Consider the following 20,228-nt stretch of genomic DNA (forward strand, 5'->3'; position numbering starts at 1 on the left):
GTACATTCTTCTGTTACTTCTTTTTTTAATTTTTAATTTTTGTGAGTATATAGGTATATATATTTATGGCATATATGGAATATTTTGATACAGGTAATCGCTGTGTATTAATTGCATCAGGGTAGATGAGATATTCATCATTTCAAGCATTTATCTTTTGTGTTACAAACAATCCAACTGTACTCTTTTAGTTATTTTTAAATGTACGGTTAAATTATTATTGAATGTAGTCACTGTGTGGTGCTATCAATACTAGAGCTTATTCATTCTTTCTGTTATTTTGTACCCATTTACCATCTCCCTTCCTCCCCCACTACCCTTCCCAGCCTCTGGTAACCATCCTTGCTGCTCTCTGTGTTCACAAATTCAATTGTTTTGATTATTAGATCCCACAAATAAGTGGGAATATGTGATGTTTGTCTTTCTGTGCCTTGCTTATTTCACTTAACATAATGACCTCCAGTTCCATTTATGTTGTTGCAAATAACAGGATCTCGGTTTTTTGGGGGTTTTTTATGGCTAAATAGTACTCCTTTGTGTATATATACCACATTTTCTTCATCCACTCATCTGTTGATGGACACTTGGGTTGCTTCCAAATCTTGACTGTTGTGAATAATGCTGCACTAAACATGGGAGTGCAGATATCTCTTCAATATACTGATTCTTTTGGGATTCCAGGATCATATAGTAGCTCTATTTTTAGTTTTTTTGAGGCTCCTCCAAATAGTTCTCCATAGTGGTTGTACTAATTTGCATTACCACCAACAGCATATGAAGGTTCTCTTTTCTCCACATCCTTGCCAGCATTTATTATTGCCTGTCTTTTGGCTAAAAGCCATTTTAACTAGGTAAGATGATGTCTCATTATAGTTTTGATTTACATTTCTCTGATGGTCAGTGATACTGAACACCTCCATATCTGTTTGCCATTTTTATGTCTTCTTTTGAGAAATGTCTATCCAGATCTTTTGCCCATTTTTTAATTGGATTATTACTTTTTTTCCTGTACAGTTATTTGAGCTCCTTATATATTCTGGTTATTAATCCCTTGTCACATGGGTAGTTTGCAAATATTTTCTCTCATTCTGTGGGTTGTCTCTTCACTTTGTTGATTATTTCCTTTGCTGTGCAAAAGCTTTTTAACTTGATGTTATCCTGTTTGTACCTTTTTGCTTTGGTTGTCTGTGCCTGTGGGGTATTATTATTCAAGAAATCTTTGCCCATTCTGGTGTCCTAGAGAGTTTTTCCCAATGTTTTCTTTTAGTAGTTTCATAGGTCTTAGATTTAAGTCTTTAATCCATTTTGATTTTAGTTTTGTATATGATGAGAGATGGGGGTCTAGTTTCATTTTTCTAGTTGAAGATATAGATAGATAATCCAGTTTTCCCAGAACCATTTATTGATATCTTTCTATAGGTTTGGGAAGTTCTGTGTTATGATCTCTTTGAGTAAACTTTCAACCCATTATCTCTCCCTCTACCTCTTCTTTAAGGCCAATAACTCTTTTTTTCTCTTTTGAGACAGAGTCTCACTCTGTCACCCAAGCTGGAGTGCAATGGCACAGTCTTGGCTCATTGCAACCTCCCAGATTCAAGCAATTCTCATGCCTCAGCCTCCCAGGTAGCTGGGATTACAAGCACAAGCCACCACACTGGCTACTATTTTGTATTTTCAGTAGAGACAGGGTTTCCCCATGTCGGCCAGGCTGGTCTCGAACTCCTGACCTCAAGTAATCTGCCCTCCTCTGCCACCCAAAGTGTTGGGATTACAGGTGTGAGCCACTCTGTCCAGCCTAATAACTCTTAAAGGATTCACCTTTTGAGGCTATTTTCTAGATTTTGTAGGCATGCTTTATTTTTTTTCTATTCTTTTTTCTTTTATCTCCTCTGACTGTGTATTTTCAAATTGTCCTGTCTTCAAGCTTAGTAATTCTTTCTTCTGCTTGATCAATTCTGCTGGTAAGAGACTCTGATGCATTCCTCAGTATGTCCATTGCAGTTTTCAACCCTAGAATTTTGCTCGATTCTTTCTGATTATTTCAATCCCTCTGTTAAATTTATCTGATAGGATTTTGAATTCCTTCTCTGTTATCTTGAATTTCTTTGATTTTCCTCAAAACAGCTATTTTGAATTCTCTGTCTGAAAGGCCACATATTTCTCTCTCTGAAATTGGTTCCTGGTGACTTATTTAGTTTGTTTGGTGAAGTCATTTTCTCATGGATGGTCTTGATGCTTGTGGATATTTGTCAGTGTCTGGGTATTGAAGAGTCAGGTATTTATTTTAGTCACAATCTGGGGTTGTTTGTACCTGTCCTTCTTAGGCAGGCTTTCCAGGTATTCTAAGAGACTTGAGTGTTGCGATCTAAGTTTTTGGTCATGGTAGTCATATCTGCATTACGGGATACCCCCAGCCTAATAATGCTGTGGTTTTTGCAGAGTCGTAGAGCTACCATCTTGGTGGTCTTGTATAAGATCTGGAAGAATTCTCTGGATTAGGAGGCAGAGACTCTTATTGTTTTCCCTCACTTTCTCCCAAACAAACAGAATCTGTGTGCTGAGCTGCCTAGCGCTGGGGTAGAGGTGAAACAAGCACCCTTGTGGCAACCACTACAGGGAGTGCACTGGATCAGAGCTGAAGTCAGCACAGCATCAGCACTGGGCCTTGCCCAAGGCCCTCTGTAAATAGTGCCTGGCTATTGCCCATGTTTGCTCAAGGCCCTAGGGCTCTACAACCAACAGGTGATGAAGCCAGCCAGGCTTGTGTCCTTCCCTTAAGGGTGGCGAGTTGCCCCACACCTAGATGAGTTCAGATATGCTGTCTGGGAGCCAGTGCCTGGAGTTGGAAACCTTAGGAATCTACCTGGTGCTGTGTGCTACTGTGGCTGAGCTAGCACTCAAGCCACAAGACAAAGTCCTTCACATCTTGTCTCCCCTTTCCCCATGTCTACCACCACTGCAGGCCCACAGAAAGTACTGCCAGGGTACTGCTCATGTTCACTAAAGGCTCAAGGGATCTTCAGTCGGCTTGTGAATGCTGCCAGGCCTGGGACTCACCGTTCGGGGCAGTGGGCTCTATCCTCTGGCCCAGGCTGGGTCCAGAGATACTGTCCAAGAGCTAATACCTAGACTCCAAGAGCTCACTTAGTACTCTTCCCCACTGTGGCTGAGCTGGTACCTAAGCTCAAGACAGTCTCCTTTACTCTTTCCTCTGCTTTCTCAAGCAGAAAGAGCCTCTCTTGGTAACCACCACAGTTTGAAGGTGCTGAGTCCCACCTGAAGCCAGCATGTCTCAGTCTCACCCAAAGCCCACTGTGTGTACTACCTGGTTGCCACTGTTGATTATTCAGGGCCCTAGGGCTCTTTAGTCAGCAGGCAATGAATCCTGCCAGGACTGGGTCCTTCCCTTCAAGGAAGTGGGTTCCCTTCTGGCCCAGGGTGTGTCTGGAAATGTCATCTAGGAGCTACGTCCTGGAATGGGGGCCTCATGACTCTGCCCAGTACCCAGTCCTACTTAGCTGGTATCCAAGTTGCAAGACAAAGTCCTCTTTACTCTTCCCTCTCCTCTCCTCAAGTAGAGAGAAGGAGTCTCTTTTGGAACTGTGAGCTGTGGTCATGGGGTTGGAGGAAGGGTAATGCCAAGGACTCCCTTAACTTCCCTGGCTGGTGTCTCACTTGATTGCTTGCCCCAGCAAGTCCACTGGCTCTGATTGTAGCACAGCAGTAGGACTTACCTAGGAGTTGCAGTATTTGTGGTCTCGACAACCTTCCAAGTTTATTTAGGACCCCAGAGTACTTTAGGCTGAGGTGGCGAGGCTTGCTGCAATTCTAGTTTCAACCACTGGGATGGGCAGTTGCCCTCTGGCTAGGGCTAGTTTAAATGCTTCATGCTGGCTGAGTTCTGTCCTATGCTGGCAGCACTGCATTCTAATGCAAAGTCCCCCAGTTGCTGCACTTTCCCTCCCCCAAGCACACGGATTCTTTCTCCCTGCCATGCTACTGCTGCTGGGGGATGGGTGAGGAGTGGTATCAGCAATTCAAGACTACCTTTTTTATCCTCTTCCATGCCTCTTTCAGAGATATGAAGTTAAAACTAGGTACTATGATTGGTCACGTAATTTTTGTTTTTTATGGAGTTGCTTTTGTATGGAGATAGGTGTCAAATTTGGTGTTCCTGTGGGATGATGATAAGTAGAGGCTTCTATTCAGTCATCTTGCCCCTCCTGCATACCTCACTTCATTTTTTCAAACCCATCATTGCGACTGAGGTTTATTCATGTTCTTAGTAAAATTTATTTACTTAGCTATTGATGGACATTTGGATTGCTTCCAGTTTTTGCATTCAGAAACAGTACTACTTAGGAAAATTTTTAAGTGTAATAACTTCCCTTGGATAAATATCTAGGAGTGTGATCATTCAGAATAAGAGGTTATGGACATCTTAAATTTTTTTTTTTTTTTTTTTTTTTTTTTTTGAGATGGAGCCTCGCTTTGTTGCCCAGGCTGGAGTGCAGTGGCACGATCTCAGCTCATTGCAACCTCTGCCTCCTGGGTTCAAGCGATTCTCCTGCTTCAGCCTCCCAAATAGTTGGAACTACTGGCTCGTGCCACCATGCCCAGCTAATTTTTGTATTTTTAGTAGAGACGGGTTTTCATCATGTTGGCCAGGCTGGTCTCGAACTCCTGACCTCAAGTGATCGGCCCTCCTTGGCCTCCCAAAGTGCTGGAATTATCAGCATGTGCCACCGCACCTGGCCTGACATCTTAAATTTTTAATGCCAAATGATTTTGCCAATTTCTACTCAAACCAGCAGCATATAAGTATTCCGGTTGTCCCATATCCTTGCCAACATTTGATATTGTGAGACTTAATTTTTGCCCATCTGATGAGTAAGAAGAGGTATTTCATCGTGGTTTTAATTTGCACTTCTGTTACTGCTAATTAGTTTGATCTCTTTTTTTGAATGTTTATTGGTCATTCATGTTTTCTCTTCCGTAAAATGCTTATTCAAGCCTTAACCCAATTTTATTGGTTGTTTTTTTCTTACTGATTTCTAGGAATTCTCTACTTTAGAGAGTGGTCCTTTCTAGTTATATGTGTTACAAATATTCATGCAGAGGGAGTTTTCTATTAGACACTCATCCTGGGATTGACTGCCAGCTTTATGGTCTGTCCCCCACCTTTCAGTAGGAATCAAAGAAAACTGAAACTCAGGTGCCCTCAAGGCAAAAAACTGGTCCTACAACTTTGCCTATTTCTGTTTATTTCCATTTTACAGTTTGACTCCCCAATTCCCTGTCAATTTATTCATGTGTTTTAAGAGTTGCTTTTTAAGAATAATTTGATACAGAGTTTTTAGTTACATTCAATGGAGGATTTAGCCTGTGTCTGTTTTTGTATGCATAATTTTATAGTGTTTTAAAATATATATGCTATATATATCAAATATCCAGCTTTATTTTAAAATTTTGTAACAGTTCTTTTCTTGATTATAACAAATACTTTGTAAAAGTAATTGTAATTACTCTATAATATTGTATACAATGAATCATTTTAATTTCTTAATCATACCTTTGTTAGATAAGGGTATTCCAATATGTGCTGTTTTAATTAACAGTCTAGTGAGTAAAGATGTTTTACTGTGCAAAAGATTTAGGATAAGTTCCATATGTTTAGGATACAGTTCTTAAGGTAAATTGCAGAAGCTGCATTAATGGGTCAAAGATAGGAATCGTTTTAAGACTGAGTGGTTTTCCACAAGAATTGTACCAATTTACAGCTCATCAGTGTGTTTGAGAATGCAAACTCACTCATCAGTGTGTTTTCATTTTACTGAAGTGAACTTTAGGGAAAAAAATCTTCAGTTTAGAGGACAGCCCTTCCTTCCTTTTCAAGTTTGCATTTAAACCCATATGCAGGTCCCTTTGGGAATAAAACCTTCTTAAAAGATGCATTGGCTAGCAAAAAAGAAAGTTGTCATGTCTTGTCTTAAAAATTAAGTGTGGAGTATTTTTTCTGGAAAATTTTGAATTTATTGTGTTAAATAAAATTTAATACCACTTTTTTTTCTAACTGTGACTCACTAGGTATCTTGAGAATTACAAATGCTATAGAAAACTTGAAGAGGATATTTACACTAACCTCAGCAAAATGGAGACAGTTCTTGGACAGTCCATGTCCTCGTTGCCACTGTCTTACAGAGAAGCTTTAGAGCGCTTGGAACAGAGCAAGGTAATAGTATTGGCAATTAGCCACTAAGTCTGTGTGCAAAAAATTGCCAAACTGGCAGAGACAGCAGAGAATGTGGCCCTGTTATGACCCATAGAAATCTTCACGCTGAGTTAAATACCTCAAATCAAATGAATATTCCTCAAATCAAAAGCCAGAGGGTAATGTTATATGTATATTTGAGACAGAGTCTTGCCCAGGCTGGAATGCAGTCATGCAGTCTTGACTCACTGCAGCTTCCACCTCCCAGGTTCAAGTGATTTGATTCTCCTGCCTCAGCCTCCTGACTAGCTAGGATTACAGTGCCTGCTACCATGCCCGGCTAATTTTTGTATTTTTAGTAGAGACGGGGTTTCACTATGTTGCCCAGGCTGCTCTTGAATTCCTGACTTCAAGCGATCCTCCAGCCTCGGCCCTTCAAAGTGCTGGGATTACAGGTGTGAGCCACTGTGCCTGGCCTTATGTAATATATTGAAGCTTAAAAAGCCAGAAGGAAGGAAATGAAGCAATGATACTGAGAGATTTAATTAATCAGGTTCACAGGCAGTCATCCCCCAATAGCATCCTGTCCTCACTGGTGGCTTTTCTAAAGCGTCACCTCTCATGTGACTTTGAGGGATGCTGCTGGATCCATGACAGAGCCTTATTGTCCACTAATTGCTTACTGCAACTGTCATAAGCTCTAAGTTCTGGTTACTTATTAGACTGTTATAAAGTAATTTGAGCTTTTGCTTATTTTCATCTGTTAGAATCTATGGTATTATGTTATTAGGATTTTGATGAGGACTTTCTAAATCATCTATAGTTAACATTCACCAAAAACAAAAGCAAACCAAGAAAAACCTTTTAATATTGTGTTGGTGGTTGATATAGGAAGTATTGTGCAAAGGAACTAATTAGTGAAATGTGAGACTTAGGTTAAAATAACAAAATGTACAGTAGTCCCCCCTTATCCACAGGGGATATGTTCCAAGACACCCAGTGGATGCTTGAGACTGTGAATACCACTGAACTCTGTTTATAATTTTTTTCCTATACATGCCTGTGATAAAGTTTAATTTATAAATTATGTACAGTCAGGTCAATAACAATAACAGAGTAATTATAACAATATGCTTTAATAAAAGTTATGTGAATGTGGTCCCTTTCTCTCAAAATATGTCATTGTACTGTTTTCACCCTTCTTGTGATGACGTGAGACTATACAGTGCCTGGGTGATGAAATGAAGTGAGGTAATGAAATGAAGTGATGAAATGAAATGATATAGCCATGGTGAGGTAACGTTGGGCTACTATTCATCTGGAACACAAGCATTTGATACCACAACAGTTGATCTGATCACCAAGAAGGCTACCGAATAACTCGTAGGCAGGGAACATATACAGCATGAATGTGCTGGACAAAGGGAAGATTCGTATCCCAGGTGGGATGGAGAGAGATGGCATGAGATTTCATCACACTAGTCAGAATAGCACTTATATATTTGTATACAAATAAAACATACATTTTATACAAATAAATCTTACACATTTTTTCCTTCTGGAATTTTTAAATATTTTTGGACCATTGTTGATCACAAGTAACTGAAACCTTGAAAGGAGAAACCCAGATAATGATGGCTATTGTACTTCTAGTTTTTTTTTTTTTTTTTTTTTTTTTTAATAGGAAAGAGTCCTGTTCTGTCACCCAGGCTGGAGTACAACAGTGTAATCATGGCTTATCACAGTCTTGAGCTTCTGGCCTCAAAGGATCCTCCCACCCCAGCCAGCTGAGTAGCTGGGGCTATAGGCATACACCACCATGCCTGGTTAATTTTTTAATTTTTTGTAGAGACAGGGTCTTGTTATGTTGCCCAGTCTGTCTTGAATTCCTGGCCTCAAGCAATCCTCCTGCCTCCGTCTCCCAAAATGCTGCATGAGCCACTGTGCCCAGCCTCTTATAGAATTTCTTTTTTTTTTTTTAGACGGAGTCTCACTCTGTTGCCCAGGCTAGAGTGCAGTGGTGTGACTTGAGCTCACTGCAACCTCTGCCTCCCAGGTTCAGGTAATTCTCCTGCCTCAGCCTCCTGAGTAGCTAATTTTTGTATTTTTATTAGAGATGGGATTTCACCATTTGGCCAGGATGGTCTCGATCTCCTGATCTCGTAATCTACCTACCTTGGCCTCCCAAAGTGCTGGGATTACAGGCATGAGCCACTGCGTCTGGCAAATATTTGCTTTTGAAAGTACTTTCTTTCTTGGAAAAAAATGGTTTATGGGTCATTATTTGTCCCTGTAGTCTCAAATTCATGCAGAATACAATAATACATAGATAATTCTCATCTGGTCTAAATTGACTTCTAAAAGAATAAGAAGTAGATCATGCAATACTTATGGAAGATTGAAATAATTAATTGTTCAGAATTTGAAAGAGTTTGTAAGTTTCAGGAAAAAGCTAACAGTATGTCCCTCTTATTTTTTTTTCTTTTCTTTCCTAAGGACTTGGTGTCAAATCTTACATCAACCAAAGAAGAGTTAATGAAACTACGACAGATCCTTAGACTCTTGAGACTCAGGTGCACAGAAAATGATGGCATATGTTTGCTGAAGATTGTGTCGGCTCTGTGGGAGAAATGGCTGAGTTTGCTGGAAGCTGCTAAAGAGTGGGAGATGTGGTGTGAAGAACTGAAGCAGGAATGGAAATTTGTCAGTGAAGAAGTGAGTGCTTCATTTTCAACAAACCATGTAGTTTCTAACATGTTATTTAAATTGTTTTATTACTTTCACCTTGTTTTTCTATAAAACGAGTCGTCAGGCTATACTACTTGTGCACATCACTTATACGTGATACATAAATGTTTATAGATGTCAGGCCTTATTAAGATAACCTCCAATAACTTATTCGGATTATTTTATAGTAGTGCCTTTTTTTGGTAGCAGATAATTCTTATTAATAAGTGACCACTAGCTGGTTTGAGCATTACAGTCTTTATCGTGAAAATAACTTCACCCCTCTCGGAAATAACTGTCTCTACGTTATACTGAAGGTTAGAATTAGGTAATTTGCATAATCACCAAATAATTTTGAAATTAACTATAATTTTTAGCTATGGAAATTAACTGTAATTGTTAAATGTGGACCTAAAAATATGTGAGGTTATGATGTTCTTTTTGAAAATGGTCTCAAAACCTGCATGATATGTATCAATCACAAATGTTAATTTAGCCTTGGTTCAGGATTTAGGTATCACCTAAATTTAGAAAGAAAATTAATTTAGAAAATTAAAGATAGCTGGGTGCAGTGGCTCACATATGTAATCCCAGCACTTTGGGAGGCTGAGCCAGGAGAATTGCTTGAGCCCAGGAGTTCTAGAACAGCCCAGGCAATGGAGTGAATCCCATCTCTACAAAAAATTAAAAAAATCTGGGCCTGGTGGCACATGCCTGTAGTCACAGCTCCTTGGGAGGCTGAGGTGGGAGGATCTCTTGAGGAGAGGTCAAGACTGTAGTGCGCCATGATCACGCCACTGTATTCTAGCATTCCAGCCTGGGCAACAGAACGAGACCCTGTCTCAAAAACAAACAAACAAACAAAAAACAACATAAAGTTATCTTAGGATGAAATGTTTAGCACTATCGTATTATCTTGCTTATGACTATTGTCCTTAAAAATGAATATTATGTCAGTGGTCCTGGTGAGGACTGACTAGTGAATAGTCTCTTGAATGTTAAAATAAACTTTATAAATTACACTTTTGGTTGGGGCTGCTGGCATCAGTGCTTGCCTGTCCATAATGGTACCATTTGTTGAGTTACTATGCTGTGCTGAGAAGGCAGTTCACACCTGTTCTTACTGAATCTTTGCATTGTCCCTGGGAAGTAAATATTATCACCATTTTATAGATGGGGAAACTGAAGCACTGACAGATTAAGTAATGGCACAAGGCCCCCAGGTAGAGATTGATTAAGCTGTAAGCCCCTGTGGGCTGCGGCTGGGGCTGTCTTGCTCACTGCTGTAACCTTGGAACCTGGCTAGGGCCCTGCACTTAGTGGGCACTTAGTAAATATTTGTTGAGGGACATCTCTTACTTAAATTCAGGTCTAGGCTAATTCTAAGATTTTGCTCTTTTTGTTTTATCACATTATTGCTATATACCCATTTGCAATTATGTGTTATTCAGACTCCATTCATATAGAACTTTCTAATTATTCACACAAGCGTTTGACAAAATCTGCTAACAAAATATTTTTCAGAGTAGCACAAGCCAAAAAAAATGCTTCCCTGTAATAACAATAATAAAAACAACTACTAAATTGAGCAATTATTATGTGGCAGGCATAGTTCAGAGCACTATTCAAGAATTCTGTGAGGATATTTTTATTATCCTTACTTTGTAGATGAGGAAAATGAGACACGGTGAGACTGAGTAACTTGCTCAAATTCACAAGGGATAGTAGAGGATTCAAACTTAGACTCTGGTGCTTAGCCATTAATCTGTTAACTTATATGATATTTACATACATCAAATTGATATAAGATTTTAATGTAGCTTTTATCCATTCAATAAAAATTATATCATCTAACAGCTCATACATGTAAGCTTCTGTTAGCATGGTTGGTGCTTTTATATATGACAAAGTGAATTTCTGCTTTAAACATGTCATCTATAGTAACATAATAATGCAGTCTTGATGAAATAAACAGTTTATATCAGTAGTCTTTTAAAAAACTTAAATGCCTGTTTATAAGTTTACAAATTAAAAACTAAATTTAAATTTTGATAGAACTTGTGTCCCCCTAAAATTTTACTTCCCTGTTTTCTTAAGCAAAATCTCTTTACTATAACTATTCACTTGGGTTATTCAGAATCATCATTTTTTGCTTCGATGATCATAATGTGCTAGAAGAACATCACATTGTCAAAGATGATTGGAGATGTGAGGCCAGCTTCTCCCACTTGCACCAACAGTCATTTCTTTGTTGAGTCCCTTTTCTGCTGGTTCTGGGTTTTTCGGTCTCCTTCACTGGATTTGCTTATGATGCAACTATGGGTCCTTCTCCCTTTCTAGACCGAACTTTACAATTGACCATGAGCCTAAAAGTTTTATAACCGATTTTATTAGGATCCCATGTCTAAGGAAAATCATCAAAGTATTGCAAAGCCTCTTCTAGGTGGAAAAGTGAATGCACAGGCTTTTTGCAACTATTTTACTGATTCTAGGGCTATCTTCACACTTTTTAGCGTAAAATGTGTTGTTCCGACAAGTGCACACGATCACATGATCACCAACAAAATCAATGTTTAAGACAATTCTGTCACCCTAGAAGTTTCCCCTGTTCCTCTTTGTGGTCAGTGCCTTCCGTAACCTCCAACCCCTGGAACGTTAATCTGTTTCTGTTCCCATAGTATTTCCATTTCCAGAATGTCATATCGATGGACTCCTTACAGTTTGTGGCCCTTTGAGTTTGCTTTTCTCCCCTAAGCATAATGCACTTGAAATTCATTCTTGCTGCTGCTTGTATTCGTAATTCATTTCTCTTTATTCCTGACTAGTATTGCTTTGGGTGGGTGTAATACAGTTTGTTTATTCATTCCCAAATTGAAGAATTGCCTGGCTTTGGGGTAAAATTATTGTCCTAATAAAAACTGTGGCCAGGCACCGTGGCTGACGCCTGTAATCCCAGCACTTTGGGAGGCCAAGGTGGGTAGATCACGAGGTCAGGAGTTCAAGACCAGCCTGGCCAAGATGGTGAAACCCTGTCTCTACTAAAAATACAAAAAAATTAGCCAGGCATGGTGGTGGATGCCTGTAATCCCAGCTACTCGGGAGACTGAGGGAGAGAATTGCTTGAACCTAGGAGGTGGAGGTTACAGTGAGCTGAGATCACACCATGGCACTCTAGCCTGGGTGACAGAGAGAGACTCTGTCTCAAAGAAAAAATATATATGTATATATTGTTCTCCCTCTTGTATTCCCCGTTCTCAATCACTTACCAACTTCTCAGTGGACACCAGAGCTTGGGACTGAGGCTTGCAAATGGTAGTTTATTTTGGAAAGTGATCCCAGGGAACAGGAGTGGGAGATGAGGGGAAATGAAACAGGAAAGGTCTGAACCTTTCGTCTTTTTACTGTTACTGGATCGTGGTTGCTACAGCTTGATAATAATTCTGGTTATTATCAAGTTAAATCTGCCCATTTCTGGTGCGTAAGCACCAAGAGGTGCCCCATTAAGTCCTGGATTACAGACATAGTTTTTTCAACCCTGATGCACATTGGAAACCCTACATGTACAATTCCCCCATCAATGTAGCAATTTCTTTATTTGCATGCTAGTTTCCAGCAGGGGGACACAAAATGATGCAGTGGAACCCTTATCTCATTCCCTGGTGGAAGTGTAGCTGTCTGGCAAAGAACCAGGACTTCTAATTCAACTGAATTTAGGTTTGAGGTGATGAGAAGCACCCATTGCACACCTGGGTCTCTTGGACAGTGGCCAGTCTACATCTGCATCCATGTATTCTAGTTATTGGGTACCCAACTGGATCATATAGCCCAAATGGCAGGGCAGCTTACACCACAGCCCGACCCTGCTGTGGTGCTTTTTCTCCAGGTCTCTCTTGACATTGGCAGCATTCTGATAAATGCATCTGAGCAGTAATCCCAAGGATAGCATATACTGCCTCCCAGACCTCAAAAGGTCCATTCAGTGCTGTGTCTCTTTCTTAGTGGTAGAGTTATAAGATTGAACAACTTGACCTTTACCTTAGAGAAGTCCTGGCATGCCCCAGGCCCTGATACTGGGGCTCCTGAATTTTCACAGGCTTTGTTTCTCACCCTCTGGCATGTCTGACTGGCCATTCAGGTCCTCATCATTTCAGTTAGTATGATATCATAAACATAGATGACTGGAGTGACATCCTGTAATGTCATGATTGCAAGATCCATGACTGTGTTTGAACATGGAGCAGGAGAGTTAACCATCACTGAGGCAGGATGTGATAAATGAGTACTGTAGCCAAGGGGTGGGCCAGGGGATTCAAGGGGAGGCGTAAGAATGACCTGATTCAGGGGCCTTTGAGACTTTTTTCTGCATCTTAGTTGAGTTCAGGGCTGGTGGAACGAACAGTTTCTAGATATGTGATGTAATAGGTTATGTATTTCTGAGTTCTGTGTGCACCATTATTGATAAATACTTGATTGGTTCGGTAATTCTGGCTGCTTTACCTTTGTCATGTGTCAGGGTAATGAGAATCTGCTGGACTTACTTTTTTAGCATATAGGGATTGGAAGTGAAAGAAAAGAGACCAGCAGAAAAATTTTCCATATCCAATAGTTGCCCAACCTCTTATACTTAGTGAAAGCAGTTTGGTGGAGCTCATGTGCTTATCTCAGGAGAAATGTTGCTTTATCCAACTGAAATCTGAAGGAGAAATAAATTATTTATGAGGATATTCAACAGCATTTCCTTCAAACCACAACAGCAGTACTCTATTTCAGTCACACATCAACATGAGCAATAGCTGGGAATTAAGGGATTCTGATAGCAGAGGATTAATATTCCCAGCTATAGGAAAACATGGTAGGATATGGCACTAGCAACCGTTTGAAGAGAGAGCATACAAAAATTATGGCTACTTCAGGTCCTGAAGTGGTAATTGTATATTTTACTTATTTTAGTTCTTTTTGTTTATTGAATTAGATTGAACGAGAAGCAATTATTTTAGATAATCTTCAGGAAGAACTCCCTGAAATTTCCAAAACAAAAGAGGCATATACCACAGAGGAACTCTGTGAGCTGCTAGACTGTTTATGCCAATATGGAGAGAATGTGGAGAAGCAGCAGCTGTTACTGACTCTACTTCTTCAGCGCATCAGAAGTATCCAGAATGTTCCTGAAAGCTCAGGGGCTGTGGAAAGTGTTCCAGCATTTCAAGAAATTACTTCTATGCAACAACGATGCAACAAGTAAGATTTATGAAAAACTGTTAAGGACATGTGCTTGACAATTATGGCTGAACATTTAGAAAATCTAAAAGTATAGAATAATGGCAAATGATACAATAGAATTGAGGTGAGACAACACTGATAGGTATAAAAAGGGATAGAACAGATTAATAACTGTAATTAAGCACACATTTTCCATCCTGGTATTAACGAGGGTGAATATCCTTCCAGTTTCCTTTTTTGTCATTTGTGATTTTTTTTTTTTTTTTTTTTGCCCTTTTTCTAGTTTAGTAATATATATTTATTATAGGAAATTCAGGCCGGGCTCAGTGACTCACTCCTGTAATCCCAGCACTTTGGGAGGCCAAGGTGGGCAGATCATGAGGTCAGGAGATCAAGACCATCCTGGCTAACATGGTGAAACCCTGTCTCTACTAAAAATACAAAAAGTTAGCCAGGCGTGGTGGCAGGTGCCTATAAGTCCCAGCTACTCTGGAGGCTGAGGCAGGAGAATGGCGTGAACCCGGGAGGCAGAGCTTGCAGTGAGCCGAGAGTGTGCCACTGTACTCCAGCCTGGGTGACAAAGCGAGACTCTGCCTCAAAAAAAAAAAAAAAAGAAAGAAATTCAGAAACTGAAAATTATGTAAATTAATATAAAAATCTACCTTAATGTCACCACTCAGCAATAACCACTGCTAATCATTTTTTTCTCCTTTTTTTACTATGATTTTGTTTTTAAATAAATTGAGGTCAAAATACTTGTACTGTTTTATATTCTGCTGAATAATTTACCAGCAAATCATGTTTGCCTTCCTATGCCATTAAATGTTCTTTTCAAATGTAACTAGCTGTGGCCGGGCATGGTGGCTCACGCCTGTAATCCCAGCACTTTGCCCATGTTGGCCAGGGCGATCTCGAACGCCTGACCTCAGGTGATGCACTCTTCTCAGCCTCCCAGAGTGTTGGGATTACAGGCGTGACCCGCTGTGCCCTGCCGGTACACTTCTGGCTGATAGGCTATAAATCAAGGGATCCTTTGATACCTTTCTTGAGTTCAATTAATTTGCTGGAGTGGCTCATAGAACTCAAGAAAACACTTTAGTCATGTTTACCAGTTTATTAATAAAGAGTATAATGAAGGATACAGATGAACAGCCAGATGGAAGAGGTGCCTGAGGCACAGTATAGGAAGGGGCCTGGGGCTTCCCTGTTTTCTCTGGGTGGTGGAACCCCCAGGCTTTCAGCAATCCAGAAGCTCTGTGAGCCCTGTCTTTTGGGGTTTCTTATGGAGATTTGATTATGTAGTCTCATTATGAATTCATTATGATTGATTATATAATTGGCCATTGGCAATCAACTCAACTTTGAGCTTCTGTCCCCTCCCGCAGAGGCTGGGGGTGTGTGTTGGAGGTAGGGGTGGTACTGAAAGTTCCAACCTTTTAATCACATAGTTGGTTCCCCTGGCAACCAGCCCTCATCCTGAGGCTACTCAGGATCCCACCTAGAGTTGCCTCCTTAGAACTAAAGATGCTCCTATCACTCAGGAAATTACAAAGGACTTAGGAGCTCTGTGTCAGGAACTTGTCAAAAATCAAATATTAGGACAAAAGACTCTTAGCTAGCACTCCTATCTACAAAGGTATTAAGAGCTCTGTCTCAGGAACCAGAGCAGAGATCAAGTATATATTTATTATATCACAATATCATAGATACTTACCAAATAACCCTCAGGAAAGATTTTACCCACTTCAATGCCTCTTCTGATATTTGCTACATCCACAGCAAAATGAATCAACTTAAGAGAAGAAGACCAGTGGGGTTGTCTATCCCCAGAAGCCCACCCATGATTCCATTCACACCTCTAAGTCATTTTCATTTGAGCTCAAGGGTTACATGGAGAAAAAGAGAGGACAGAGATGTCAGTTACAATGGAATATGTGAAAAAGAGAATATTTGGGGTGAAAGGTTTGGAGAGGTTTTTGATTAAGTGATAAGATTTTGTACCTGTTTGTATATGTGGTATATCCATTATCAAAAATTGTTACTTTTTTCTTAGAGGAAATAACTGTCCTTTAGGAGCTATTCAGGCATTTCATTAATTGTTGCAATAAAACTGTTTCACAGAAGAGCAGGATAAAGAAACAATTATATTTTGATGTTCTCTTTTAGGCTTCTTCAGAAAGTTCAAAAAAATAAAGAATTAGTGCAGACTGAAATCCAAGAAAGACATTCCTTCACAAAAGAGATAATTGCTTTGAAGAATTTATTTCAACAGACCACAACTTCTTTCCAAAATACGGCATTCCAGGATCACCCAGAAAAGTCAGAACAATTTGAGGTAAGTGAGGAGCGAATTAGTGAATGTGGCAGATACAGGCTCACAGTCTTGTATCCAAAGTCCTTGGGGTAGATATAACTCAGTGGCTGGGTTTGGGGGAGTGGTCTGGGGAGAGAGAGGCACAGGCAAAGCCCCTGTGGCATGGTGTGGGCAGAACCAAGGGAGAAGATCAGTGTGGCTGGAGAGCGGAGAACAGAGTTGAAACAAGGCTGGAAGGTAAGCCAGTCTGGACCAAGCAGCCTTCTTTCAACTATATTTCCAGTGTGTTTGGTGAATAAGGGTCTCAGACCACTCTTGAGTAGCATGTTGGGTTACTCCTTTAGTAGGACTTAGTGCCTTGTCTCTGATAGGGCCTAGGTACACCCTACAGGTCATCTGGAATCTCATTTCTTCAGAATAATCTCCTTTTTCATTCCAGTCCAATGGTGACAGCCCAAAAGGATGTTTGGAAGTTTATTCAAAAGTCACGTGTTGGCCAGACACAGTGGCTCACACCTGTAATCCCAGCACTTTGGGAGGCCCAGGCAGGCAGATCACTTGGGGTCAGGAGGTCAAGACCAACCTGGCCAACATGGGGAAACCCCATCTCTACTAAAAATACAAAAATTAGCCAGGCGTGGTAGCGTGTGCCTGTAATCCCAGCTACTGGGATGCTGAGGCAGGAGAATCACTTGGACCCAGGAGGCAGTGGTTGCAGTGAGCTGAGATCATGCCACTGCACTCCAGCCTGGCTCCATCTCAAAAAAAAAAGAAAAAAAAGTCACATGCTGTCTAAAGAGAACTTTCGGTTATTATATTGGAAAGTAAAGAAGCAGTCTTCATGGGCAAGCCTTCCAAGTGTACCTCTGAATGAAAGCCTGTACTCCTGGACTAGGTGTAGATAAAACGGGATGACACTTACTTCTTAAACCGCATCTTTGAATGGCATTGTTCTCTAACTTTCTCTCTCTAGATTTGTCCTCTGCTGAGGATTAAGAAAAGGAAAACAATGACACATCACAGAGCCATTTAAAATTGTAATCATTCTTCACTGCAGTGACTCAATCCATGAACACAAATAATGCTACTGAACAGCTACTGTAAAAACAAAACAAACAACAAAAAAGCCACAGTCAAGTCAAGAAGTATTTTTCCACTTGATCTTTGGGAAACTTTCCCAAACAAATGAGTTTCTCCTTTATAATTACTGCAGGAGAAGGTAGATCAGATTTGGTTTCTAGGCCACAACCAATAGACTATTTGTTCAGGTTTCTTTTATCTCCTAAAAACCTACATTCTTTGTATGGAACTGGAACCCTCCCTTTTGAAAGAAGTTGAACTCTGCCGGGCTGTCTAATTACATGAAAGTAGACACTTCTGCTCCAAGCATGGGGCTTTTAGTGGCCTTGAATCATTGTGATGATAATGGAGGAAGAAGTAGAAATAGCAACACATTAATAACAACAACAAAAAACTTCTTTGAAACTTTTTTTTTTTTTGCTGCTTGCAGCTTTTTAGATCAGGTCTGCAACGCAGATACAATGAAATCCTAAAGGTACTTTAGAAGCAGGGGGTGTTGTAATGTCTTTTCTAGATAATGGTGTGACACTATGAAGAGATATCAAGTTTAATTCTTACAAATTAGAAAGCATCATCTGACTAAACTGAGTATCTTTCGGGCTTAATCAGCTTGTATCACTAGTGGGGTTTTGTCATGCAAACTGCTCTCCTTTAAATCATAAGGATGTGCTGGAAGGCTGCTTTTACTTCCTAGAGTTAAACTTTTCCCCCAGTCTTGTGAGTATTGCAACTCTCTTAATGTTTTTAGGAGCTTCATAGCATCCTTAAGGAAGGGAAGCTAACTTTTGAGAATATTATGGAAAAACTACGAATCAAGTATTCTGAAATGTACACCATAGTCCCTGCAGAGATTGAATCCCAGGTGGAAGAATGCAGAAAAGCTTTAGAAGACATAGATGAGAAGGTAATAATAATGTCTATACTACTGTTATTGTTTATGGAGCTGAATGTCTATCAAAAGGAAAATATCATTTAATGTCAAATTCCATTTGCTGGGATTTCAGCTATGACTGCTTTCAAGAGTTAAGTGACCATTTTGTCTAATATTGAATGCTAAGATAAAGATGCTTTAAATATGTGACATAAGATAACAGAATTAGATAATTTATGTATATTTAATTGTCGAAATGCTGCTTCTTCTCTTGCATTTTATAATACAGTTATATATCTTTTACTGGTTTTGTTTGCTTTTGTACAACCACTGTACAACCACTTGAACATTTTGGACGTTAATACTTTGCTTTAAAACACATCCTTTGAAACATTTTGACATTACAGCTGAGGGCAATAAGAATACAAATTTCACAACTCACTAGGAATAGCACTTAGCATGTAGTGTCTGTCTAATGATGATGTTAACAGAATTCTCATGAAAAGTACCTGAGCGAATCTTTATACCTGAAAGTCCAGATTTGAAGAAAAGGTGGAAAATATTTTATAATACTAGAAACATAGGAGCCTAGCAAGATATTTTGATTAGATTGTAAAAAGACAGCCCATATCAAACAGAAGAAAATTCTGTTTGGTCTGGTATCCACAGAAGTTTTTTTTGTTTTGTTTTGTTTGTTTTTTAAATTTATTTATTTATTTATTTTTTCTGCCTAGAATACTTACAACTTGATAAATAAAATAGATCTTAGATAAACACAAAAAACTCAGATTTCAAACTTAGTTGCTAAAATATGTCATTAATTCTATGACAGATTTCTCAAGAAAATCTCACAAGGTAAAAAACATGTAAACTTAATGTATATTTATGACAAATCTTTTTTATTTAACACACAAGAAAACCTATTTTGTACTTTCTCAAGGATCTGGTACTATTGATTTTATTTTAGGAAAATACTAAATGTTTTGAGAGAAACTAAATGTTATTCTCATGAATACTTATGAAAATCTGTAGCAGAGTAAATTAATAATCAAAATCCGTCGTTCAAATTCAAGGTAGAAAATTTCCGCTATGACCCTGTGTATTTGTCACAAATAGCAACTAATTTTTATTATGTGATGTGGCTAAAGGAAATTCAAGGATCCTGGGACAGACGCAGTAACACTGTGTATAATTCAAATGGCTATATTCATTTCCTAAATCATGATCTGTTCTAATGTATCTAAATGGTATACATTTCTGCCAGGAGAATAAGTGCACAAAATATCAGAAAACTTTGTCTTGTGGTAATTTGTGACACAGCCAGCCATAAAAAACTAACATGGAACCAAAGTGAGATTTTTTCCTAATAATATTGACTGCAGTATGGTCTGGGGAATAAAGACATGATATAAAAGTATCAACAGCCTGATATTGTGAATAGAGCATGGGACTCAATCTGGGGACTTGGGGGTTTCTTGGGACAAGTTCATCTACTTCCTTGACATATGACTGCAGCAAATCATTTAGTCTGTGTTCCAGTTTCTGCATCTGTATACTATCTGCATAGGATGCTTTTAGTCTCAATGGTTACACAGATACAGTTTTGTTTTGTTTTTTTTAATTTACAAAACAAAGGATTATACAAAAGCATAAAGTATTACTTGGTTATTTAGTAGCTGCTTGGAGAAAGCCTTATCAAATAGCAAAACAAGAACACACACCAGTCAGGTATTTGGAAAGTGATATACTCAACATTCATTTATTATCTTTCCTAGCTCAAGGTTTTTTTGTTTGTTTGTTTGTTT

The 20,228-nt window shown here is 39.3% G+C and overlaps 1 protein-coding gene across 2 annotated transcripts in view; it reads left to right on the forward strand.

Annotated features, from left to right (window-relative positions):
- Positions 1-20,228, forward strand: part of SYNE2 (spectrin repeat containing nuclear envelope protein 2) — a 376,350-nt gene that overhangs the window by 205,984 nt on the left and 150,138 nt on the right. For both annotated transcript variants that reach the window (XM_025391361.1, XM_025391362.1), the window contains exons 50-54: positions 6,088-6,232; positions 8,708-8,926; positions 13,911-14,176; positions 16,325-16,493; positions 18,301-18,456. In XM_025391361.1, coding sequence (XP_025247146.1) covers positions 6,088-6,232; positions 8,708-8,926; positions 13,911-14,176; positions 16,325-16,493; positions 18,301-18,456 — 955 coding nt within the window. The remainder of the gene's footprint in view (positions 1-6,087; positions 6,233-8,707; positions 8,927-13,910; positions 14,177-16,324; positions 16,494-18,300; positions 18,457-20,228) is intronic.

Source organism: Theropithecus gelada, chromosome 7b (genome assembly GCF_003255815.1).
Source record: "Theropithecus gelada isolate Dixy chromosome 7b, Tgel_1.0, whole genome shotgun sequence".
NCBI classification, from domain to species: domain Eukaryota; kingdom Metazoa; phylum Chordata; class Mammalia; order Primates; family Cercopithecidae; genus Theropithecus; species Theropithecus gelada.